At 40.8% G+C, this 26,387-nt stretch overlaps 1 protein-coding gene across 2 annotated transcripts in view; it reads right to left on the minus strand.

The window, feature by feature from the left end:
- PLA2G4A (phospholipase A2 group IVA) overlaps positions 1 to 26,387 on the minus strand; it is a 183,711-nt gene that overhangs the window by 32,925 nt on the left and 124,399 nt on the right. For both annotated transcript variants that reach the window (XM_083358695.1, XM_083358696.1), the window contains exons 13-14: positions 20,387 to 20,455; positions 15,971 to 16,213 (exon numbers count right to left, since the gene is read on the minus strand). In XM_083358695.1, coding sequence (XP_083214821.1) covers positions 15,971 to 16,213; positions 20,387 to 20,455 — 312 coding nt within the window. The remainder of the gene's footprint in view (positions 1 to 15,970; positions 16,214 to 20,386; positions 20,456 to 26,387) is intronic.

The following is a 26,387-nucleotide window of genomic DNA, read 5'->3' on the forward strand; positions in this document are numbered from 1 at the left end:
GGTTGTGTTTCAACAGGATCTTATCAAGGAAGCCTTTGTGGACTTTTATTCTAAATTATATGTTAAGGAGAAGATTAATGAAACAGATATTGATGTATACTTGAAGAATGCTAGCATCCCGGTTCTTACACAAGAACAAAAGGAAGAGATTAATCAATTGATAACAGAAGAAGAAATTCTTTTAGCAATTAAGCAATTGAAGGTGGACAAAGCGCCAGGTACGGACGGTCTGACTGCGGTTTATTACAAAAATTTACAACTGGAGCTGATAAAGCCATTAAGGGAATTGTTCCAAACAATTCAGAGGGGAGGAAGGGTGCCTCCGTCTTGGAGAACTGCTTTTATTTCCTTGATTCCGAAGGAAGATCAGGATGTTACCCAAGTAAGAAACTACAGACCAATATCACTTTTAAATACAGACTACAAGATATTTGCTAAGGTTTTAGCTAATAGATTGATGAGGGTTTTGCAACAGATGATTCATGGGGATCAAACTGGGTTTATTACTGGTAGACAAATGAAAAATAATGTGAGGCATATAGTTGATGTGGTGGAGTTTTTGGAAAGGAACAACCAGATCCCTGCGGCGTTAATCTTTCTAGATGCTGAAAAAGCTTTTGATCAATTGGACTGGCAACTTTTGATGAAAGTTTTAGATAAAATGAATTTTGGGGATAAATTTTTACAACCAATTAGGGCATTATATCAAAAGCAAACTGCCCGAATAATAGTAAATAACAGCTTGACTGAAGTATGCAATATTGAGAAGGGCACAAGACAAGGGTGTCCGTTATCACCTCTATTATTTGTTTTAACATTGGAGATATTATTGATAAAAATACGGAATTCGGAAAAAATTAAGGGTATTCAAATTAGAGATCAGGATTACAGATTGAGGGCGTTTGCAGACGATCTGGTTGTTACGGTGACCCAGCCAGAAAATTCTGTTGTGGACCTGATGGAGATAATAATGCAATATGGGAAGGTTTCTGGATTTAAGGTTAATGTACAAAAAACTAAAATTTTAGCCAAAAACATGACAGTATCGCAAAAGGCCCTTTTAGAAGGACTAACTGGATTTGAGATTGTTAAAAGGGTTAAATATTTGGGGGTGTATTTGTCACCCTCAAATGCAAAGTTATATAAAAATAATTATGAAAAGTTATGGGGAAAAATTCAAAAAGAATTGGAGAGCTGGGAAAAATTGCAATTGTCTTTACTGGGAAGAATTGCAGCAGTGAAAATGAATGTCCTGCCTAAATTTTTATTTTTATTCCAAATGATACCGATTCTTAAAAAAGACTCTAATTTGGAAGAATGGCAACGGGGTATCAATAAATTTGTATGGGCAGGGAAAAGGCCACGAGTTAAACTTAAAATTATGCAGGATACGCGTGAAAGAGGTGGTCTTAAAATGCCTAATCTTAAATTATATTATGAAGCTGCTGCGTTGTCAGGTATAAGTGATTGGATTAATTTGACACAAGGGAGATTATTAAATCTTGAGGGCCACGACTTGTTATTTGGCTGGCATGCATATTTGTTATATGACAAGAAGGTAGATAATGTGTTTAAAGTGCATATTTTAAGACAGGCATTGCTGAGAGTTTGGAAGAAGTATAGACACAAGCTAGACTACAAGATACCGTTGTGGGCAATCCCAAAACACGCAATAGAAAACATAAATGTTGGCTTCAAACATGATGTGACTACGTACAAGGAGATCTTAAGCTTGGAGAGGAATGTCTGGTGTTTGAAGCCGTACAATCTTCTGCGAGATGAGAAGATCCTTCAAACTTGGTTTCAATATGGTCAATTACGGGCCAGGTGGAAAGAAGACCAGAAAGTTGGTTTTTCAATGACTGATGAAAATTTGGTAAAGCAAATTAGAAATCAGGGTCCAGCACATATCAAAAGGATTTATCTTGCATTGATAGACATTGATTCAGAAACAGAACTTGTTAAAGACTGCATGATAAAATGGGCTCAGAATATTCAAGAAGTTATTACAATGGACACTTGGGAAAAGATCTGGGTGAGGAACGTAAAATTTACACAAGCCCAAAATTTAAGGGAGAACTTTTATAAAATGTTTTATAGGTGGCATTTAGATCCTAAAAAGCTTGCAAGTATGTATCCGAACTATCAACCTAAATGTTGGAGATGTGGTGGCGAAGATGCAACGTATTTTCATATATGGTGGACCTGCAAAAAGGTTAAGGCTTTTTGGATAAAAATTTGGTGGAATATGCAGAAGATCTTCAAGCAAAGGATAAAGTTTTGTCCGCAATTGTTTTTATTGGGGATAATTACAGATGTTACTGTTGTGGACATTAAATTGATGTTGAATTTAATTACAGCAGCAAGACTATTAATAGGTCAATATTGGAAGAAGGAGGAACTGCTGACTATAGAAGAATGGACTCTAAAGGTTTCTGACCTGGCGGAAATGGCAAAGATTTCGGCTTATTTGAAATATCATTCGCAAGAACGTTATATTATGGAGTGGAGAAAGTGGATTGATTATATCCAGAAAAAATATGGGACTAAAAAGTTTCACTTAGCATTTGAATAAGTTTTTTCCCCTTTTTCCCCCTTTTTTATGTAATATTAGTATTGCTTGTAGTTATTTTATATGAGCTAGAGTGCGATAGACTTAATAGTTTATTGTTATTAGCATATGGATGTTTATGATTGTTCTTTGTTTTTATACCTTGTACTTAGCTCTGGGAAGTCGGGGGGGGAGGGGGGAATGGGGGGGAGGGATAGGGAGGGTTAGGTAGGGGTGGGTGGAGGGAGGGGGGATTGTTAAAGATAAAATGTATTTTAAAACTTTTCAATAATAAAAAAAAAGATATTCTAGACTTCCTTCCTTGAAAAGCCTACACACTTATAAATCACTGGGACTTAATGGCATCCACCTAAGAGTTCTTTAAAAATTTCAAATGTGAAATTGTCAACTCCCAGCTCCTCCCATCCCCAAAAATTCAACTGCTATTCAAATTAGCTTCAGTTTGGAGGACTAAGAGTTAGCCAGTATGACACTAATTAAGAAAACGAACAACCAGGGGAAATTTTGCAAATTACAAGCTGGCAAGCTTAACATTTGTACCAGGCAAAATGATAGAAATCATACATTAAGAAGAAAAATAACCAGATCCATAGAGTAAAGTAAGAGAATTATAGTAAAAATCTGAAGGGCTTCTACAAACATGCAACTTGTTGTACCAATTGTTGAGAGTTTTTTGATGCTATCAATAGGCACATGGGTGGAATGACCCTGTTGATGTTGCATACTTGGCCTTTTAAAAAGATTTTGACAAAGTTTTTCATCAAAAACTCTTGAATAAAATAAACAGATATGGGAAACAAGAAGCCCTCTTTTTTGGAGGGAGATTGCTAAGTGGTTAAAAAGAAAACAAAGAATAGAGATGAATGAACAGCTTTCTTAATGGTAAGTGGTAAGGAGTAGAATCCTCAAAGGTCTGTTCAGGACTTAGCTTTTTAGTTTGTTTATGAATTACTTTGAGGAAGCAATAGGATGGTCATGTTTGTAGATGAGTAGCCCTTGGACTATTGTTGAGAAACAACATGGTAGACTAAAAAGGTTATGAGGTGTAAAAGTTAAAGATAAAGGTTTCCATAGTCCAGTTGTTACAAACAGTGAGGGTCGGCTCTGCTTTGTCCACCCCCCTGAAGCTTTGCACCGGCACGCCACAGGGCTGTGTGCTTAGCCCCTACCTGTACTCTTTATACACTTATGATTGTGTATCATCTGACCCATCCACTGCGATAATCAAGTTCGCAGATGATACAATTGTGGTGGGTCTTATTACAGCATATAGGGTGGAGGTACAAAAACTATCCATATGGTGTAGTAACAACAACTTGCACCTAAACATCGGCAAGACGAAAGAGATGGTGTTAGACTTCCGGAGAAAAAAGGAGGAACCTGCCCCACTTCACATCGGAGAGAACTGTGTAGAGAGTTTCCTCCTTTAAATTTCTGGGAGTCTACCTCTGTGAAGATCTGACCTGGAAAGTTAACACAACTCAGGTGGCTAGAAAGGCCCAACAGAGGCTTCACTTTCTTAGGGTCTTGCGGAAGAACAGGGTAGAACAACAGCTAATGACCCTCTTTTACCGGTCTACTATAGAGAGCGTCCTCTCATATGGTATTGTGGTTTGGTATGCTGGTCTGACAGCCGCAGATAGGAGAGTATTACAGAGGGTAGTGAGCACAGCACAAGACATTATGGGCTGTCCCCTGACACCACTGGATGACATCGCCAGGGCTCGTTGCCTTGGAAGAGTGAGGAAGATTCTCAGGGATGACTCACACCCTGGACGGTATCTCTTTACTCTCCTACCATCCGGTAGGAGATATAGGAATATAGCCAGCCGTACCAACAGGCTGAAAAATAGCTTTTATCCGTGGGCTGTTAGGCTTTTAAATGGGACATAATCTTATGCAGAATTGACTTGGGAGGCTGGTGTGTGGTGTAGTTGGTTCACATAGTGTGGTGGGATGGAGGGTTTGTTGTCACTGTGTGTTGGGGGGAGAGAGCACGGGGGGAGGCTCAGCTAATCTCAATGTACACGTGTTGTACTTTGACAATAAAGGTTTATTATTATTTGTGCCCAATTCTAAGGAGTGGTGCTCATCTCCATTTCTCAGCCAAGGGAGCCAGCATTGTCCAAAGACATTTTCTGTGGTCATGTGACCAGCATAATTATATGTCAAGGTGCAAGGAACACAGTTACCTTCCAACTGAAGTGGTACCTATTTATCTACTCACATTTGCATGCTTTCAAACTGCTAGGTAGGCATGATGAGAATTCACCCCATCGCAGGGAACTCAGGTCTTGAACCAGGGCTGTCTGCTTTCCAGCTGACAAGCTAAACATCTTTAACTGCTGAGCCATCACGCTCCTTTGTTATGAAGTGACAGACATTTAAAAGAAATATTTTTACTGAAACATTTTTCAAAATGTGTGCTATTTTAACCTTTAGGTAAGATTTATAGTTCCATCTTAGCTGATACTCTTCCAAAGAAAAGACAATTTGAGGGGAAGAGGTTTATTTTGGAAAGCAAGCACTCTAAGTATGAAAGGGAGAATATTCATATACTACATGTCCAGATTACTTAGTCTCCATTTACACTTGAACAATCTTACTACAAATAAATAAAGGAGAAAATTGATGAACTGTAATCAAGTATTTCTTATTATACAACCTCCAGTAACTAAGAGGAGTGAATAAACAAAATTTTGGAAGGTAAGTCAAAGACATCATACCAGAAAAGTTCATGTGTCAGGAGCCTCCCCCCCAAAAAAAGAAATAAAAATTGGCAGATCTGGGATAAAGTGCATTAATTGCTATATTCCATGTAATGCAGTGGAATGAAGATAATTTTATTGTCATTTTTTTTACTATGAGCACACTGATCCACATTAAAAATGAAATTCTGTTGCCTGTTCTCAAAAGAAAGTATAAATATACATACCACACATATACCCATGCTATATGCCTACACACACACACACACACACACACACACCCCATAGGTATATGTATGTTTGTATATACTCCATAGATAGCTAAATAGCGATAGATATAGATGATATAGATATTAGATATATATTTACCCCAAACACACACACACACACACACACACACACACACACACACACAAATCTTAACCACTGCCCATTTTGAATGCATAGCGGAAAGAGGAAACTTGAGAATTCACAAGGTTAATGCTATATGGAACAAAACTGTGGCTGAATCTGGATGTTCTGCTTCAGATACTATGAAGCCTCCTCCAAGAAAGTAAGAAGGAAAATAGGTCATGAAGAGAATGTGTAGCATCACAGACAAACCTGCGGACCCTACTTAAACATCACTTATATGCTATGTCCTGGATAGAAGGAAGCAAACTATCAATAATCTTTTCTGCCATCCTCACCATTCTCTGCACCACCTTCTATTTGAATCTTTAATGCTTCCAAACCAGACAGTATTGCAATATGACAGGATGCTCTCAATCGTCCCATTGTAGAAAGTGGTAAGGACAAGGGAAGGAAGATGTGCTTTTCTCATGCGACACAGAAAATGCAGGCGCTGCTGTGGGCACTTCACCAGTGTCTCACTGTTGAGCAACCAAGCTACCCTTTTCCTCAAGCAGTTATCCAATGTGTTTATTTATCCAAGAACTGATAAAGTTTATTTATCAGTATCAGACAAAGAAAATTCTGACAAGAGTTGTCAAATTTTGTTACTGATTTTTTTAATTAAAGAGTTTTACAATATTTTACAATATATCCCCAAATCCCTCCCACCCCAACCCCCCCACTTCCCCCCCCACTTCCCAGAGCTAAATACAGGATTATAGTTACAACAATCATATTCTAAATAAAAATTTACACAATCAACCAAATTCGTACTGCGCTTTAACTCTCTCTTAGCATAACTACTAACAATAACAATATCCCACTAAATTCTACTCATAAGCTAAATGGAACTTTTTTGTCCCATATTTGTTTTCAATATAATTTATCCATCTCCTCCAAACTGAAATATATCTCTCCTGTGAGTGATCCTTTAAATAAGCAGAAATCTTGGACATTTCTGCAAGATTAGAAACTTTAAACACCCATTCTTCTACCGTGGGCAGATTGTCCTTCTTCCAATATTGTCCCACCAGTAACCGTGCTGCCGTTATCATATTCAACATCAGATTAGTCTCTTTGACATCACAATTTACAACAATACCCAGTAAGAACAATTGCGGGGAAAACTTTATCTTCCTCTTAAAAATCTTTTGAATGTTCCACCAAATTTTAATCCAGAAGGCTTTTATGTTTCTACAAGTCCACCACATGTGGAAATAGGTAGCTTCTAAGCTACCACACCTCCAACACTTAGACTGCAGATTAGGATACATGTTGGACAACTTCTTGGGATCCAGATGCCATCTATAAAACATTTTGTAAAAATTTTCTCTTAAATTTTGAGCCTGGGTAAATTTAACATTTCTGACCCAAATTATCTCCCAGGTGTCCAACGAGATTGGTTCCTGAATATTTTGTGCCCACTTTATCATGCAATCTTTAACCAATTCCGTTTCCGAATCCAATTCAATTAAAGCATTATATATCCTCTTTATATGTGCACATTTTGAATCTCTAATTTGCTTTACTAAATTTTGATCTGTAATTGTGATACCAACCTTTTGATCTGACTTCCACCTAGCTTTCAATTGGGTATATTGAAACCAAGAGTAATTTATGTTTTCTTGTCTTAACTCCTCTGCTGATTTAAGTTGCCAATCATTCCCTTGCAATTTGAGTAGTTCCTTATAAGAAACCATATCCATACTCACTCCCATAGATATACCCTCTATCGCGTGTCCAGGAATTCCCCAAATCGGTATTTTATAATTTAACTTATTATAGTACTTTTTCCAGACACGCAGTAAAGCACTTCTAAGAATATGGGATTTAAAAGCCCTGTCTACCTTCTTATCATAAAGCAAGTATGCATGCCATCCATATACCAAATCCCATCCCTCAAGATGAAGTATTCTCTTGTTAGTTAAATTAAGCCAATCACTAACCCAGGTCAAAGCAGCCGCATCATAGTACAATTTCAAATTCGGCGCCTTGAGTCCCCCTCTTTCCCTGGCGTCCTGTAAAATCTTGAATTTAACTTTTGGTTTTTTCCCCGCCCAGATAAATTTGTTAATACCCTTCTGCCATTGATCAAGGTTGGCATCCTTTTTCAGTATAGGTATCATCTGAAACAGAAAGAGGAACTTTGGTAGAACATTCATTTTAACAACTGCAATTCTTCCCAGTAGTGATAATTGTAATTTTTTCCAATTATTTAAGTCCCTTTGTACCTTCAACCATAGTGTTTCATAATTATTCTTATACAATTTTACATTTGAGGCTGCAATGTGCACTCCTAGATATTTAACCTTCTTCACTATTTCAAAACCTGTTAAGTTAGATAACATATCCCTTTCACTCGTAGATAAATTCTTGGATAATATCTTAGTTTTATTACTGTTCACCTTAAACCCAGAAACCTTACCATACTGAGTTATAATTTCCATCAAGTCTACAACCGACTGTAGCGGTTGGGATACTGTCACAACCAAGTCATCAGCAAAAGCTCTCAGTCTATAATCATTCTGTTTTATTTTAATTCCCTTTATCAAAGAGGACTCTCGAATTTTAATTAGTAAAATCTCTAATGTTAAAACAAGCAATAATGGTGATAGGGGGCAGCCCTGCCTTGTACCTTTTTCAATTCTAAAAGTCTCTGTTAATCCCCCATTAACTATAATTTGTGCAGTTTGTTGTTGATATATAGCTTTAATAGCATGTAGAAAACCTTCTCCAAAATTCATCTCCTCAACAACTCTTAATAAAAACTGCCAATTCAATTGGTCAAAGGCTTTCTCTGCATCCAAAAATATCAGTGCTGTGGAGACTTGGTTGTTCTTATCCAAATATTCAAGCAAGTTAACAATTTGTCTTACATTATTTTTCATATACCTCCCAGATATAAATCCCGATTGGTCACTATGAATCATTTGTTTCAAAACTTGCATTAATCTATTAGCCAATACTTTAGCAAAGATCTTATAATCTGTATTTAAGAGCGATATAGGTCTATAATTTTTAGGTTGGGTAAGATCTTGATCCTCCTTTGGGATCAACGATACAAAAGCTGTCCTCCATGATGGAGGAACTGCGCCTCCAGTCTGAATTTCATTAAACAAAATCTTTAAGGGTTCAATCATTTCAGGCAGCAACTTTTTATAATAAATTGCTGTTAATCCATCTGTTCCTGGAGTTTTGCCCAATTTCAACTGTTTAATAGCTAAAGAAATTTCTTCTGGTGTAATTGGGCAATTCATCTCAAGTTGTTGTTCTTGTGAAAGTCTTGGAAAATGAGCTCCCTGTAGATACTTATCTATATCTAGAGCTTGTATATTCTCTTTAGAATATAATTTCGAGTAAAAATCTAGGAAACTCCTCTTAATCAAATTTTGTTGGTAGACTTCTTTTCCTTTATATCCTATTTTGTCTATAGTACGTAATTTCTGTTTCTTCCTTAATTGATAAGCCAACCATCTACCAGGCTTGTTGGCGTTACAGAAAGTATTGTGTTTGGCATAACGCAAATTAGTTGCTACTTGATCAGCCAATAGCATATTAAATTGTTCTTTCAATAAATGTATTGAGATCTTTAAATTATTATCCAATGGATTCAAAATAAACTTTTTCTCTTTAGTTTTAATCTCTTCCTCGATATCTAAACGTTTTTGCACTTGCTTACGCCTATAAGCATTATTCATATAAATCAAAACCCCTCTCATATAGGCCTTACTAGCATCCCAAACCATTTCCATCGAAGTACTTTTATGCATATTCGTGACAAAAAATTCTTTCATATGTTCTCTACATTTCTGCAAGAACAAGTCATTTGTAAATAAGTTCTCATTCAGCCTCCAAGATCTCCTACTAGTGTCTTCAGTAAAGAGCTCCAGCCAAACAGGACTATGGTCAGACATTGTCCTAGGGAAAATCTAGGACTTAACCGAGGAGGAAAGGTCAGTAGTAATCAAAATGAAGTCAATCCTGGAAAAAGATTTGTGTCTATCCGGAAAAAAAAGTAAAATCCCTGTCTCTCATATTCCTTTCCCGCCATACATCTCTTAATTCCAGATCTTCCTTCAAATCAAAAAAGGCTTTAGGCAATTTTGAGTTACAAAGGGTTTTAGAAGACCCCTTCTTGTCTTCAGATGGCACCAAGACCCCATTCCAATCCCCCATCATAATAACAGATTTGTAATCCAGTTCAATTAGCCTTTGGTGTAAGAATTTAAAAATTTTTTGCTGTTGTTGATTTGGAGCATATAATCCAATAAGAAGAACTTTCTTTCCTTGTAATGTTAATTCAATACTAACATATCTCCCTTGCTTATCTGATTCAATCAATCTTGCCGAAAAGTCTTTTCTTAAGTAAATAACCACTCCAGCCTTCTTGTCCGGAGCAGAAGATGCAAAATATGTTCCCAATCGGGAATTAGTCAAATATTTTTGATCTCTTAATGCAATATGTGTCTCTTGTAAACAAACAACGTCATTTTTATGTTGTTTCAAATAAAAAATACTTTCTTTCTTTTCTGTGGTGAATTTAGCCCGTTAACATTCCATGTCAGGAACTTCACCATCTCTGGTGACCATGAGGCTTTGGAACATGGCCTGAAGATCAGCTGTTGCTCTCTTAGGACGTGCTCCTCCCACGGGCTCTAAAACAGTCGCATCTTGCGTAGCTGAACCAGTTGCAGACTTCTGTTTTTGTTCCTTTTCCATACGCTTATGTGCAGCTCTTGTCATCCTCTGTTTTTTTGGGTCTTCCTTTAATATCAAATTCTGCTCTATGGCCTCCGGTTTCTGGATCTCCTCAGGGGGCAGTAACATTGCCCCTTCACTCAATTGTTTATCATCATGTCTATCTTCTGTTCCCTTAATTCGGGGAGATGGTGGTAAACCTGCTTTCAGGACCTTAGTGTAGAAATCTTTTGCTTTTAAGATTTTATCCAGTCTATACGAAGGAAAATGGGGGTTTTGGATTGCCAGACTGGGAATTATATTACCACGCCGCGGCTCTGAATTGGATTAGAGAATGGGTAATTTTGAAAAATAGAAGACTATTGACTTTAGAGGGTCACGATTTGCAATATGGCTGGCATGCCTTTTTATGGACGGAGAAACAAGGTCTTTTTTCACATTTTCAAAAACATCGGATTAGGCAAGCATTACTTAATACCTGGAAAAAAATTAGATCTCACAATTATACTAAAGTACCGGTCTGGCTATCCACCCTCAAAGCGATTGTTTACCCAAATCTATTTGATGTGGGTAACATAATTTCGTATAAGGATATTATGAATGAGGAGGGGGAATTGAAACTTAGAAATGAACTAGAATCACAAGGTATAAAACTCGATTGGTGGGCCTACTTACAAATCCAATCAAGATTTAGGAAGGATAAAAAAGAATGGGGGATATATACCTCTGAAACAGCATTGGATAAAATATTATTGGGCCCAGACACCAAACAGATGAAGAAATTATACAAATTGCTTTTGGGATACAAGCTGTTTGAAGAGGAAGTGAAGGATCCCATGTTGATTTGGGCTAACAATTTAGGACATAACATTGATTTAGGTACTTGGCAAACACTCTGGGACAGAAATAAAAGAATAACACTGGCCTCTTCTTATAAAGAAAATTTATTTAAAATGTTTTATCGATGGCATCTTCCCCCAGCCCGTTTAGCAAAAATGTATACAACAGCATCTCCCAAATGTTGGAAGTGCTCTGAAGAGATAGGCACATATTTCCATACGTGGTGGTCTTGCAGTAAAACACAAAAATTTTGGAAAATGATTTGGATTTGGCTGAAAGAAATACTAAAACAAGATATTGAGTTTAGTCCAGAATTTTTCTTATTGGGAATTACGAAAGAGAAATATCCTAAAGATGTGTTATATTTGATGATCCATATTATCACAGCAGCTAGAATGTCATTTGCGCAAAAATGGAAAAAGAATGAGATCCCAGGAGAAAATGAGGTTATTAGGAAAATTTGGGATTGCGCAGAAATGGACAAATTAACTTTGGAACTAAAGAATAAAGATCAATCAGATTACTATAGAATTTGGAACAAATTGTATCTTTGGAGGGATAAAAAGAAAGGTCTCTATTAGGTTTTACAGACTAGCTCACTGTTTTAAATATTGTGTTATTTCACTGATTTGTAATTTAAGTGTATTTAAGTGTATTTTTGATGTACATATATACATGTATATATATATATTTGAACATTGTAGACAAGAAGGCTTGTCAGCCCGCTGGTACTGTGTCCAATGTTTTTAAACAATAAACTTAATAAAAATTAAAAAAAAAGATTGTATCCAGTCTGTATCTGGTCCCTGCATAATTTACCACAATTCCAAATTTTGTTACTGATTATGCTTCTGCTGGCCATCAAATGTAACAGTTTTTGCTTCATGGAGATGGTAGTAAGGAATACTTAATCTTTTATAATATTCTTGTTATACATACAATAAAAAGAAATGTTTACTTAAATAATATTTATTTATTTATTTTTATTTTATTTTATTGGATTTGTATACCGCCCTATTCCCGTAGGACTCAGGGCGGTTTACAGGGCAGTTAAAACCATGAATACAAAAAATTAAAAACAAATAAAACAATTAAATTAAATTCAAGCCAGAAGAGTAAATCTAAAACCCAGTTAAATTAACAACCCCACAGTCTGGACCAAACAGATCGAAGAGCCAAGTTTTCAGGTCCCGGCGAAATGAGCGAAGGTCGGGGGCAGTCCTAAGTTCTGTGGGTAGATGGTTCCATAGGACAGGCGCACCCACAGAGAACGCCCTTCCCCTGGGAATAACCCGCCGGCGGTACCCTGAGAAGGCCCTCCCTGTGGGGGTGCACAGGATGGGAAGATGATGCCAGCAGCAGGTGTTCCCTTAGATAGTCCGGACCCAAGCCATTTAGGGCTTTATAGGTCATCACCAGCACCTTGAATCTCACCCAGAGGGCAACCGGAAGCCAATGCAGCTCACGGAGAAGAGGTGTTACACGGGAGTATCGGGAAGCTCCCATCAAAACTCGCGCGGCTGAATTCTGCACCAGTTGAAGCCTTCGGGTGGTCCTCAAGGGCAGCCCCATGTAGAGGGCATTGCAGTAGCCTAACCGGGAGGTCACGAGCGCATGAGTGACTGTACGTAGAGCATCTCGGTCCAGATAGGGACGCAACTGGCACACCAGGCGAATCTGGGCAAAAGCCCCCCTGGTCACGGCTCCTATATGATCTTCCAAACTGAGCCGCGAATCCAGGAGGACTCCCAAGTTGCGAGCCCTATCAACGGGGGGTAATACCTCATCCCCTATTGTTAATGATGGAGAAGGCTGGTCAGCCCGAGATGCCGGTATGAACAGCCACTCAGTCTTGTCAGGATTGAGACGAAGCCTGTTTCTCCCCATGCAAACCCGGCAACGGGATATCACGGCGAGGGCATCACTGGGTTGGGTCGGGGTGGAAAGAAAAAGTTGGGTATCATCAGCGTACTGGTGATACCCCACCCTGAAACCACGAATGAGCTCACCCAGCGGCTTCATGTAGATGTTGAACAGGAGGGGAGAGAGGACCGACCCCTGAGGGACTCCACAAACGAGAGATCTCGGGGTGGACCTCTGTCCTCCCATCAACACCAACTGTGAGCGGCCCAGGAGATAGGAGGAGAGCCACTGTAAAACGGTGCTTCCCACTCCCAGCCCCCTGAGACGCCGCAGTTGGATACCATGGCCGATGGTATCAAAAGCTGCTGAGAGGGCTAATAGGACTAGGATAGAGGAACAACCCCTGTTCCAAGCCCGCCAGAGATCATTCACCAGTGCGACCAATGCCGTCTCTGTGCTATGCCCAGGTCTGAAACCCGATTGGTACGGGTCGAGATAATCAGTTTCCTCCAGGAACAGAGGAAGTTGATGTGCTACCACACTCTCAACAACCTTGGAGACAGGACGATAGCTATTCAAAATCGCCGAGTCCAGGGTAGGCTTCTTGAGGAGTGGCCTCACCACTGCCTCTTTCAAGGCAGAAGGGAAAACACCCTTGCTCAAAGAAGCAGTTATTACTGCCTGGAACCAGCCTCGTGTCTTCTCCTGGGCTGCATAAACCAGCCAGGAGGGGCACGGGTCCAATAAACAGGTGGTAGAGCTCAGCCTCCTCATGATCCTGTCCACCTCATTGGGGGGGGTCATAGGATCAAACTCAGTCCAGATAACACTATCAAGACCACTCAAATCCTCCCTGTCAGATTCTGTCCAGTCAGAGTCCAAGCCGGCCCGAATCTGATATATGATATACAATTGAGGGCTTCAAAATGCGCCCTTCAATAGAAATAAGAATAAACCTTCTAGTCAAGAGGCCTCATATGGTCAGCTTTCAAAAGTAAACTGAGGCACAAGGAAACCAACCCTTTTATCACATGGAGTTCTGCTGCTGCCTGTAACTTATTTTTCAAGAATCCACAGGAATTGATCAACTCTATAATGTTTTCAACATGGATTCTTTCATAAGACTTGAGAACTTCCTCACAAAGGTCTTGCTTAAAGAGGGACTGCCTTGGGTAGGGGTTGGACTAGTAGACCTCCAAGATCCTTTCCAGCCCTATATGATTCTATGATATACCTGTCAAAAGTTTTGAAAGGGCATTTGCTATCATCAAGAACAAATATCTTCATCTTGCATCAACTGAGTCGAAGATTACAACTATTCTTGGATGATCCCATATTCCATTTTGGCAAACTGGAGATAACCACCTTCTCAACAACTTTTACTAAAAAGGGAAGAATGAACTAAAATGATCCGGTTTGGCTGGATCCAAGGATGGCTTCTTAAGAAAGGGATACACCATTACCTCTTTCAGAGCTCATGGAAACACATTCCCCCCTCCACACACAGAGAGAGGTATGTATCACCATGTACAGTCCACCTACAGGTTGTCTCTTTGGACCTTTCAAAACTAGGAAGGGCGTGGATATAACATAAATGTAGCTGCACCTATAACCCCAAGTTTCCTGTCCCATTCCTGTGACTTCTCCCATCACATATTTAAAATATTTACCTTTTCTTTTTTAATTAAAATCTCCTTTGGAAACTATATTAAAATATGGAATACCTTTAGTAATAAAAATGATTAAAACAAAAAAATACATTTTAATTTCCAGATGATAAATCACTGTTCTCATTTAGTCTGATTTGATATAATGCCATTAATTAGAAGTATAGCCTTATAAACCCATTCTCATGAGAACAGTCCTTCTCTACTCCCTGATTTTCCCTAAACATAATTCCCAAGGTTTGGAGACAAGCGCTGGCTCTTCGGCTTTGAAACGGAGATGAGGACCGGCCCCTAGAGTTGGAAACGACTAGCACGCATGTTTGGGGGAACCTTTACCTTTACCTTTAAAGTTACCTTCTGCCTCCAACTTACTATTTGAAACCAACTCCTGACATCAGATTGTCAGGCTCTTTCTAATAACCAAGCCCATGTAAGACAAGATCAGGAAGGGTCAAAATTATGCTAATTGCCACCGCTTCCCAGAATGAGAATGCTGATCATGTTAACTGTCAACTGGCCCCACTTCCAAGCCTAAAGACTAAAGCCAGTGCTGAGAAGGTAGGGAATAGAAGTGCTGGATTTAAATTGCAGCAGATATAAAAGGTTATTATCCAGTTATGTGTCAAGTGTTTGCTCTGTTCCAAGTAGAGTGCCTAAGAAGCATTTTGACAAACTCTAAGGGCAAGGAGAGTGCTATGGATGTGAAACTGGCTTTGTAAGACCTAAACTATGAACAACTCCTTATGTATACAGGTGGTCCTCGACTTATAACCACAATTGGGACCAGAATATATGTTGTTAAGCAAATGAGTTGTTCTGCCCGATTTTAACTTTTGGCAATGGTTATTAAATGAATCACTGCAGTTAAGTAGAATCACATGGTTCTTAAGCAAATCTGGCTTACCCACTTGACTTTGCTTGTCAGACATTGGCAGGGAAGGTTGCAAATGGAGATCACATGACCCCAGGACACTGCAATCCTTGTAAATATATGTTACTCACTAAGCACCTGAATGTTGATCACTTAACCATGGGTATATTGCAATGGTTATAAAGGTGAGTAAGTCACTTTTTTCAGTGCAACTGTAAGTTTGAACGGTTGCTAAACAAATGATTGTATGTCAAGGACTACTCCTATTTGCAAGCAAGTCTCAAAAAAATAATTACTTTACATTTTATTCTGTCTTACTGATCAGAGAAACAGAATGAAGAAACATAGGGATTTTCACCTGTTACAGCAGTATCCATTTCATCATCCTCCACAGAATCTTGGGTATTGACACCAATGAAAGGGGATAATGGGTAGCAAGTATTGAGATTCAAACCCAACATGAAATTGTGGACTTTGCCAGCACGGCCCTCTCGGGTGGTGAAAAGAGCACTCTCGCCCACCAGTGCCATAAACATCCTCTGAACCCAGCTTTCCTGGCTGGTCTGTTCATGAGATATTTCAGCCTGGGGGTTTTCTGAGCCTGTTTGAGAAGGTAAGAAGAAAGGCCATCAGCACCTAATGAAGTGATATTCCAAAATAACTTTTTGAGAAGATTTTAATAAAATAGTCATAGAAAGAATGCATTTGCAAAAGGCAACAGCTGAAGGGCATAAGGTACATGCATGCAAATATGCTCAATTGAGGTCTACTGCTGTTTTTCTGACTGCCGTTGATGCTGTTCTTTAAGAAAACAGCTTCTAGAAAATGCAAATTAAAGCTGAGAAGTAAATAAGGAGGAGGAAAAGGGATGTGATAGCCACTCTTTAATTCCTGATGCCTTTCCTTATGAAATGGATAAGATCCAAACATTGTGGATTGTTCTATATGTATATCTGAAGCCCCATTCTTTAAATGGACTAGCTGAGGTATATACCTCGATGTGACCAGTGTTTTTCATATCAGTGCTTAACGTTTAAATTATGTTCATGAACAGAAACTTGTGATGAACATTGTTCTTTGAAAAAAGCCTTCTATTTTTTTTTTAAAAAAAGAGGAATCGGGGAACAATCTTTGTCCTAATAAAAACAAGACCAACAAAAATTGCTAAGCACATTGATTTGTGCTTTAAATTGTAAGCCGCCCTGAGTCTTCGGAGAAGGGCGGGATATATTCATTCATTCATTCATTCATTCATTCATTCATTCATTCATTCATTTATTATATTTTTATACCGCCCTTCTCCCGAAGGACTCAGGGCGGTGTACAGGGCAATAAATATAAAAAACAGAATACAAAAGTTAAAAAACCATTAAATATAATGCCCAAATTTAAAATTTAAAACAATAATTAAAAACATATTAAAACCCCAACCCTAACCCATCAGACCAGGTCAGATTGCTCAAACAAATACGTTTTTAGATCGCGCCAGAAGGAGCGAAGGTCGGGGGTCATCCGGAGCTCAACCGGCAAGCGGTTCTACAGGTCTGGCGCGCCCACAGAGAACGCCCTCCCCCTGGGGGCCACCAATCGGCATTCTTTGATCGGAGGCACCCTGAGGAGGCCCTCTCTGTGGGAGCGCACTGGACGGAGGGAAGTTGACGCCGGCCGCAGGTGTTGCCATAGGTAATCCAGACCCATGCCATGTAGGGCTTTGTAAGTCGTTACCAACACCTTGAATTTCACCTGGAGGGCAACCGGCAGCCAATGCAGCTCGCGGAGCAAAGGTGTAACATGGGAGTATCGGGAAACTCCTAGTACAACTCGCGCAGCTGCATTCTGCACCAGTTGAAGCCTCCGAGTGGACTTCAAGGGCAGCCCCATGTAGAGAGCATTACAGTAGTCCAGACGAGAGGTCACGAGCGCATGAGTGACTGTACGTAAGGCATCCCGGTCCAGATAGGGTCGCAACTGGCGCACCAGGCGAACCTGGGCAAAGGCCCCCCTAGTCACAGCTCCAATATGATCTTCTAAAGAGAGCTGTGAATCTAGAAGGACCCCCAAGTTGCGCGCCCTATCTACGGGGGGTAATAGCTCACCCCCCATGGCCAGAGATGGAATAACCGGAATTTCCTGGGATGCCGACACGAACAGCCACTCAGTCTTGTCAGGGTTGAGTCGAAGCCTGTTCCTTCCCATCCAGACCCGGACCGCCTCCAGGCAGCGGGACATCACGTCGAGGGCATCACTGGGGTGGTTTGGGGTTGAAATAAAAAGCTGGGTATCATCAGCATAGAGATTGACTCAGAAACAGAGCTTGTTAAGGATTGTATGATAAAATGGGCCCAAAATATCCAGGAAGTTATCACAATGGACACGTGGGAAAAGATTTGGGTGAGGAACGTAAAATTTACTCAAGCTCAAAATCTAAGAGAGAACTTTTATAAAATGTTTTATAGATGGCATTTAGATCCTAAAAAGCTTGCAAGTATGTATCCGAATTATCAGCCTAAATGTTGGAGGTGTGGTGATGAAGATGCAACATATTTTCATATATGGTGGACATGTAAGAAGGTTAAGGCTTTTTGGATAAAAGTTTGGTGGAATATGCAGAAGATTTTTAAACAGAGGATAAAGTTTTGTCCGCAACTTTTTTTGTTGGGAATAATTGCAGACGCTACAGTTGTGGACATTAAGTTGATGCTGAACTTAATTACGGCGGCAAGACTTTTGATAGGCCAATATTGGAAGAAAGAGGAACTGCTGACCATAGAGGAGTGGACTTTAAAGGTTTCCGACCTGGCAGAGATGGCGAAGATTTCGGCCTATTTGAAAGATCATTCGCAAGAACGCTATATTATGGAATGGAGAAAATGGATTGATTTTATCCAGAACAAGTATAGGGTTAAGAAGTTTTATGTAGCATTTGAATAAGTCTTCTTTCGTTTTTTTTTCTTCTTTTCTTATCTTAGTTCCTTTTTATACATATCCAATATTATTATTATTTGTTTTATCCTATATAAGCTAGAGAGTGATGGATTTTAGAGTTTATAATTGTTAGTATATGATTGTTTATGATTGCTTTTTATATATATACCTTGTATTTAGCTCTGGGAAGTCGGGGGGGAGGGGGGGAGGGGGGGAGGTAGGGAGGGGGGAGGAGGGAGGGGGAAGGGGGGATTCTTAAAGGAAAACTGTATTTTAAAACTTTTCAATAAAAAAAAAAAGCTGGGTATCATCAGCGTACTGATGATACCCAACTCCAAAACCACGAATGATCTCGCCCAGCGGCTTCATGTAGATTTTGAACAGGAGAGGCGAGAGGACCGATCCCTGAGGGACTCCACAAATGAGAGGCCTCAAGGTCAACCTCTGTCCCCCTGCCAACACCGACTGCGAACGTCCCAGAAGGTAGGAGGAGAACCACTGGAGAACTGTGCCTCCCACTCCCAACCCCCTGAGATATCGCAGCAAGATACCATGGTCGATGGTATCAAAAGCCGCTGAGAGGTCTAAAAGGACTAGGACAGAGGAGCAACCCCTGTCCCGAGCCCGCCAGAGATCATTCACCAGCGCGACCAATGCCGTCTCCGTGCTGTACCCGGGCCTGAAGCCCGATTGGTACGGGTCTAGATAATAAATGGGATTAAAAAAAAATAACAGAAGAGGTGGTAAAAAAAACCCCTGGAAGTGCCAAGTGAAGAATAATAGCATTGGTTGAAAACTTTAAAGGCAAAGTTTCTATTAAGATACTATTTAATTTAAAAAGCAGGGTTCTTATAATATATATTTGGAGCCATGGTGGCACAGTGGTTAGAATGCAATATTGCAGGCTAATTCTGCTGACTGCCAGCAGTTCGATACTGACCGGCTCAAAGTTGACTCAGCCTTCCATCTTTCCAAGGTGGGTAAATTGAAAACCCAGATTGTTGAGGGCAATATGCTAATTCTGTAAATTGCTTAAAGAGGGCTATAAAGCCCTGTGAAGCTTTTTTAAAGAGAAATAGCATATTTCTCTGTATATTTCTAGATGAATAGCTTTTCTCCCAGGGGTGTCCTTAAACTGGCTCACAAGAGCCAATTGTTTCACCACTGGTCTGTAACATGGGGATGGCAATACTAACATTTACTTAAATTAAATTAAATTAAATTAAATTAAATTAAATTTAATTGCTGCCCATTTCATGCTTCAAGCCTATCTTGCAAATTGTTTTAAGTATTACAAGATAACCCATGCAAAAAAACTTTCAATATCTTAAAGTACAATATAAATTATAAACATCATTCTGATATTTTTAACTTATGTTTTTGTAATCTAGTACATGACCTGGACATTTAAACAGCTATATTTTCTTTTTTAAAAAAAGCACACACTTTTATAAAGCATCCAGAAGTGTTTAATAGGGGGAAAGTTGAGTTGAAGGTTGACTCAGCCTTCCATCCTTCCGAGGTAGGTAAAATGAGGACCCAGATTGTTGGGGGCAATAAGCTGACTTTGTAATAATGCTGCTTGGGGGGGGGAAGCCCTAATAAGCAGGCATATACATAGAATGAAGGCTATTGCTAAGCACATTTGATTTGTGCTTAGATTGTAAGCCGCCCTGAGTCTTCGGAGAAGGGCGGGATATAAATGGGATTAAAATAAAATAAAAAATAAGTACTTCTGTCTAATGAACACATAGTCTTGTTTTGCTCTTTTCGTTATGTCTTTCTTTGGTAAGACATTGTCCATAAAAATAGTTTGTAGGCGCTGTCATGGTTTGGTAACCTTTCTTACCTTTCAGCCCCTGTGATTCATCATCACTGTCTGAATCATTGCTTACAATCTGTCGCAACCTGATATTTTCTGTGAATACAAGAAAAGAAATATTGAATAAAAATAGAGAAATGGAAGAAATTAGAAAATATGTTAATATTGGGAAGGGGAAGGCAATTAATGAGAATATTTCTTCACTGCAAGTGCCTTTCATTCTGTAAACACAGAGGGGATGTGCACTTTCTATTGATCAAGTGATTCTGAGTCATTGTTTGCCTTAAAAGTCCTTTATTAGCCTAATACACTGGCAAATGCTTGCTCAAAGGAAGCTGGAATCTGAAATCTCCGCCCCTTGCACAATATATTAAAACACAATTCTCCATCTTTCTAATTTTGTCATTAATCATATTCTCCAATTAATTTAAAGAATCAGTTTCCCTTCCCCCGCCAAACCCTTATCTCCTTAGTGAGAGAAATAGCCTTGAAAGTGCATTTCTTCTCATTCCCGCTCCTAACCTTAAACTAAAGCAATACACTAGTCTTAAAGTAATACACAAGTTTAACATATGAAACGGCTACTTCTTCATCTCTTGTTAAGCAATAACACTCGATGTTAGCAGCGTTGACATTTATTTTTATTTTATTTTATTTTAATCCAATTTATATCCCGCCCTTCTCCGAAGACACAGGGCGGCTTACAATTTAAGCACAAACCAATGTGCTTAGCAATAGTCAGACATCTGGCCCCCCTTACAAAAAGGACAGATCCTGTAATGTAAACAAAATACAAGTTAGCAACTGGCTTTTGGTTTGTTGGGGTGTTCCTCATAAAACCTCTTGATAAGTCTGTCAGCTTTCACATCAGTAGATTTCACCCAAATGGCTTCAGACAATGGGTATCCCTTCCATTGTACTAGGTATTGCAATTTTCCCTTAAAGATTCTAGAGTCAAGAATATGTTTCACTTCATAATGGGTCTGACCTTCTACCATGAGGGGTCCAGGTGCTTTATTAGGGGGAGGTCTTAAAGTGGAGGTTCAAAAAGGTTTCAGCAAGCTACAAAGGAACACCGGATGAATTTTCCCCAAAAGTCTGGGTAGTTTCAATTTTACTGTTGTGTATGTAAATAGTTATTAACAAGGCACTTAATAGATTGCAAACAGATTGCAGCATAGTAAGGTTTAGAGCGGGAAATTAAGGTGCAATCATTGGACGCCATAACCTAGGAGCGGGAAAAGAGACTCCATTGATTGGTTACAGTTCTAACGCTTTCTCTATAAAAGGGTTGCAACATTTGACAGTTGACAGTTGACTTTGTGTATTCAATAAACTTGTTCATTGTTAAACCACTCTGAGTCCTCGTCTATTAGAACCAAACAACTGGCGACGAGGATGGGATAGACAGAAGACCAGAGAATTGGCGGAATTGTCGCGAAAGGCGGCAAATTCAGAACGAGTCACAGTCAACCGAGCGGCCGCGGAAGAATTAGGAAAAAATTCTCCGAATGGCGCAAATCGGGTCATTGAAGGAATTCGACCCAAACTTCCCCGAAGATTAGGAAGAATACATTGGACAAGTCGAAGGGTTCCTGTTAGTGAACGGAATCACCGACGACCGTAAAAAAGCGGCTGCATTACTGACGATCTGCGGGACACCGGTCTACCGAGTCGCTGTCGGACTGTGTCAACCGCAACCAGTCTCAAGCGTGCCTTACGCCGACCTCCTTGCCAAATTAAAGGTCCACTTTACTCCCCGAAGATCTGAACTCTTTTGGCGGCGCATCTTCGAAAAGAGGAACCAGAGACCGGGAGAATCCATTCAAAAATTTGTCGCTGCCGTCAGGGAAGCCGCAGTACGATGTAAATACGATAATTTAGAAATAAGAATTCGGGACCGAGTAGAACTGGGCTTACGTGATGAACAACTACAAAACAGAATAATCGCCAAACCCACCGGCGATTTGCAGGAAGTGCTTGACGAACTTTTAACTTACGAGTCAACCGGGTATCGCGACCCCCCCCCGCAGTAGCATGGCAGTGGCGCCCGAGATCAACCAAGAGGGCTATGTGGACTGCGGGGAGGTGGACCAGCAGTGGGAGGAAGAAATCGCCGAAGTCTCCAGGCGATTTGGAAAATTGGCGCCAAGACAACCCAGAAGCGAAGGGCCTGAACCTGGCCGCCGTCAACAAACCGCAACTCCGCAAAGACAACCGACCGGGACACAACGACCTTGGCGGGACACCGCAACCAGACCGCGCGACATTGACACCCAGAACCGGTGTGGCAGCTGCGGCGGCAACCATCCCCGCGCCTCCTGCCGATTCCGTTCCGCAAGGTGCCGGGCATGCGGCAAGACCGGCCACATCCAGGCCATCTGCAGGAACCGTGCTCGCGACAACCGCCTTAACGAAGTCGATGTGTGGCCTGAGGGTAAGGTAACCCCTAAGTCCAGTGGCAAGGAAACCCCTAAACCCCGGGTTAAAATCCCAAAGCTAGGGGAGGTGGCGCGAGTCAATGGGAGGAGGCTGGGAAAAGGTCACAATTTTCCAGTTGGAAAATTAAAAATCACAGTCCTCCTGCAAGGGGTCCCTTGCAGAATGGAAATAGACTCAGGGGCTTCAGTGTCAATAATTTCCACTGAAACCCTTGAGAGAATTGAACAAATAAGTGGAAAGAGAATTCCACTTAGTCCAACAAATATTCAATTAACGGACTTTCAAAAAAGTCCAATAAAAGTAAAAGGAAAGACCAGCCTTAGCGTAAAATTTAAGGGATTTAAAGGGGTCTTAGAATTAATTGTGACAGAGGGAAATAGGACCAGCTTAATTGGACTTAACTGGTTCCCTGCCCTGGGAATTTGGATCGGGGGAATAAATTCAGTGATTAAAAATAAGACCCTCGAATCAGTCTGCAATGAATTTGCAGACGTATTCGATGGATCTCTGGGCAAGTACAAAGGCCATTAACTTTAACCTAGACCCCTCAGTAAAACCAATCAGGCTTAAGGCCCGAAGGGTACCTTTTGCCTTAAAGGGAAAAATCGAGGCCGAACTCGACCGGCTTGTAGGCCAGGGCGTATTAGAACCTGTTGAGGGTGGTTTGTGGGAAACGCCGATTGTCACACCCCTCAAACCTAACGGGGATGTGAGAATCTGCGCTGACTACAAGGCCACCCTGAACATTGGAATGAAAAAGCATGCTTACCCGGTCCCGACGGTGAAGCAGGTCCTCGCCACGATCCAGGACGGCGCCATGTTTGCCAAGCTAGACTTGGCGCATGCGTACTTACAGTTGACTGTTTCTAAAGAGGCTGCAGAGGCACAGACGATTGTTACCCACAAGGGGGCGTTCCGAGTCCACAGACTGCAATTTGGAATTGCAGCAGCTCCAGGCATCTTCCAAGAAGTGATGGAGAGGACCTTAAAGGGCATACCTGGAGTATGCCCTTACTTTGATGATGTCCTAATAGCAGGAAAGGATGAGGAGATGTTAGTAGAGCGGCTGGAACAGGTACTGGGTAGATTTAGGAAGGCTGGATTGAAACTTAAAAAGGAAAAATGTAGCATAGGGGTTAAATCCACTGATTTTTTGGGGTTCAGGATTGACAAAAGTGGAATCCACCCTACCCCTGACAAAATTAAAGCAATTAAATGGGCCCCAGAACCAAGGAACAAGGCGGAACTACAGGCCTTCCTTGGCTTGGTAAACTTTTACCACACGTTTGTGCCACACAAGGCTGCCATTGCAGAACCCCTCCACAGACTCTTAGATAAGAAGTCCCCTTGGCAATGGCAGAACAAACACAAAGTGAGTTTCCAAACTTTAAAGGACATCCTTTCCAGTAAATCAACTGTAACCCACTTTATAGAAAACAAACCAATTTACCTGGCGTGCGATGCTTCGCCCTATGGCGTAGGGGCCGTGATCAGCCACTTAGACAACCAAGGAATACAAAGACCCATTGCATATTATTCCCGAACACTAACCAAGGCAGAGCGCAATTATGCTCAAATAGACAGGGAGGCATTAGCTATAGTGGCAGGAGTTAAAAAGTTCCACGACTACCTTTATGGTAGGAACTTTACCATACTGACTGACCACAAACCCCTGCTGGGACTGTTTACCACAGATAAACAGACTCCCCAAATCATGTCGCCCAGAATGCTGAGGTGGTCCATTTTCCTCTCAGCATACTCATTTTCCCTCCAATACAGACCAGGCAAGGACATGGGACACGCTGACGCTCTTAGCAGATTGCCCCTAAGCATAACAGAGGAGGACCCTGCACCTGTGGGACAAATAATGTCCCTACAGGACATTCCTGATTTGCCCCTAACTGCTAAAGACATAGCCGAGGCAACTAATAAGGACCTCACCTTAAAGAGAGTAATGGTCTGGGTCATGAGTGGTTGGCCTAACGCCAAACCGGACGAAAAATACAGTCCCTATTTCAGAAGGAAAGATGAACTGTCAGTTCATTTGGGATGCTTACTCTGGGGAACTCGTGTAGTTATTCCAGGAATCCACAAATCAGCTATTCTACTAGAATTACATGAGGGACATCCTGGAATAGTACGGATGAAGGCGTTGGCTAGGAGTCACTTGTGGTGGCCAGGACTGGACAACGACATTGAGGAATGTGTTGCCAATTGCCATCTGTGCCAACGTTCCAGGCCTGAACAACAACACATCCGTACGCATAAGTGGGAACTAGCTAGGAATCCTTGGTCCAGGATTCATATTGACTTTGCTGGACCTTTCCAAGGGTTAACGTTCCTAGTAGTGGTTGACAGCTACTCTAGATGGCTAGAGGTAGTACCAGTCAGTTCAGTAACTTCAGGTAGAACAATACAGGCATTAAGGGGCCTCTTTGCCACTCATGGGTTGCCGGATTTAATTGTGTCTGATAATGGGCCACAATTCACATCTATTGAATTTCAGGATTTCCTCAAGGCCAACTCGATTAAGCACAAGACTTCAGCACCCTTCCACCCCTCCACCAACGGCTTGGCTGAACAAAATGTGAGGACCACGAAGGACGCTTTAAAAAGAATCATTCAGGGTGACTGGCATCAGAGACTGGCCGAGTTCTTGTTGGCCCAACACACGACCCCTTGTTCTGCTACAGGGAAAAGTCCAGCTGAAATGAGGTGGGGCAGGAGACTAACCACCAAATTGGACAGATTACACCCTGACAGACTTCAACCAAACATTGAATTGGACATTCCTAACAGAACATTTAAAGTGGGGGATTTGATCTGGGCCAGAAACTATGCCCAAGGGGACAAATGGATTCCTGGGGTGGTGACTGAAATCTTAGGTCCCCTGTCGTACACTATTGAGGGGGAAGGGAATAGGATCTGTAAAAGACACATAGACCAGCTGAGGAAAAGATCTAGTGGATGTGTGCCAGTAGAGGGGGACCAAAGCATACTAGGGGGAAACAGTACATCCAGGTTCAGCGATAACAACAGGCCAGAGAGTGGCGTAGAGGAAAGGCAAAATGACCCATCCCCTGGTACCCAACAACAACAATTCAGTCAAATTGAATGGGAAATACCCCTGCGAAGTAGGCCAGTGACCACTGATTTCCAAACACAAACTAATACACAAGACAGCAACAGGGAAACATCTGAGTCCAGTAACCCAGAGCCCAGGTCCAGCAGTGACAAGCAGCAGTGACAAGCAGACCCCTCAGGAAGAGGGGTCCCTAGCAGCCAAGGTAACAGATACCCTTCTAGAATACATAGGCCACCAAAATACTTAAAGGATTTTGTAAAGAAATAACATCAACTGGGGGGTAAGGGGTGTTGTGTATGTAAATAGTTATTAACAAGGCACTTAATAGATTGCAAACAGATTGCAGCATAGTAAGGTTTAGAGCGGGAAATTAAGGTGCAATCATTGGACGCCATAACCTAGGAGCGGGAAAAGAGACTCCATTGATTGGTTACAGTTCTAACGCTTTCTCTATAAAAGGGTTGCAACATTTGACAGTTGACAGTTGACTTTGTGTATTCA

The sequence above is a fragment of the Vipera ursinii genome (assembly GCF_947247035.1).
Source record: "Vipera ursinii genome assembly, chromosome: 3".
NCBI lineage: Eukaryota > Metazoa > Chordata > Lepidosauria > Squamata > Viperidae > Vipera > Vipera ursinii.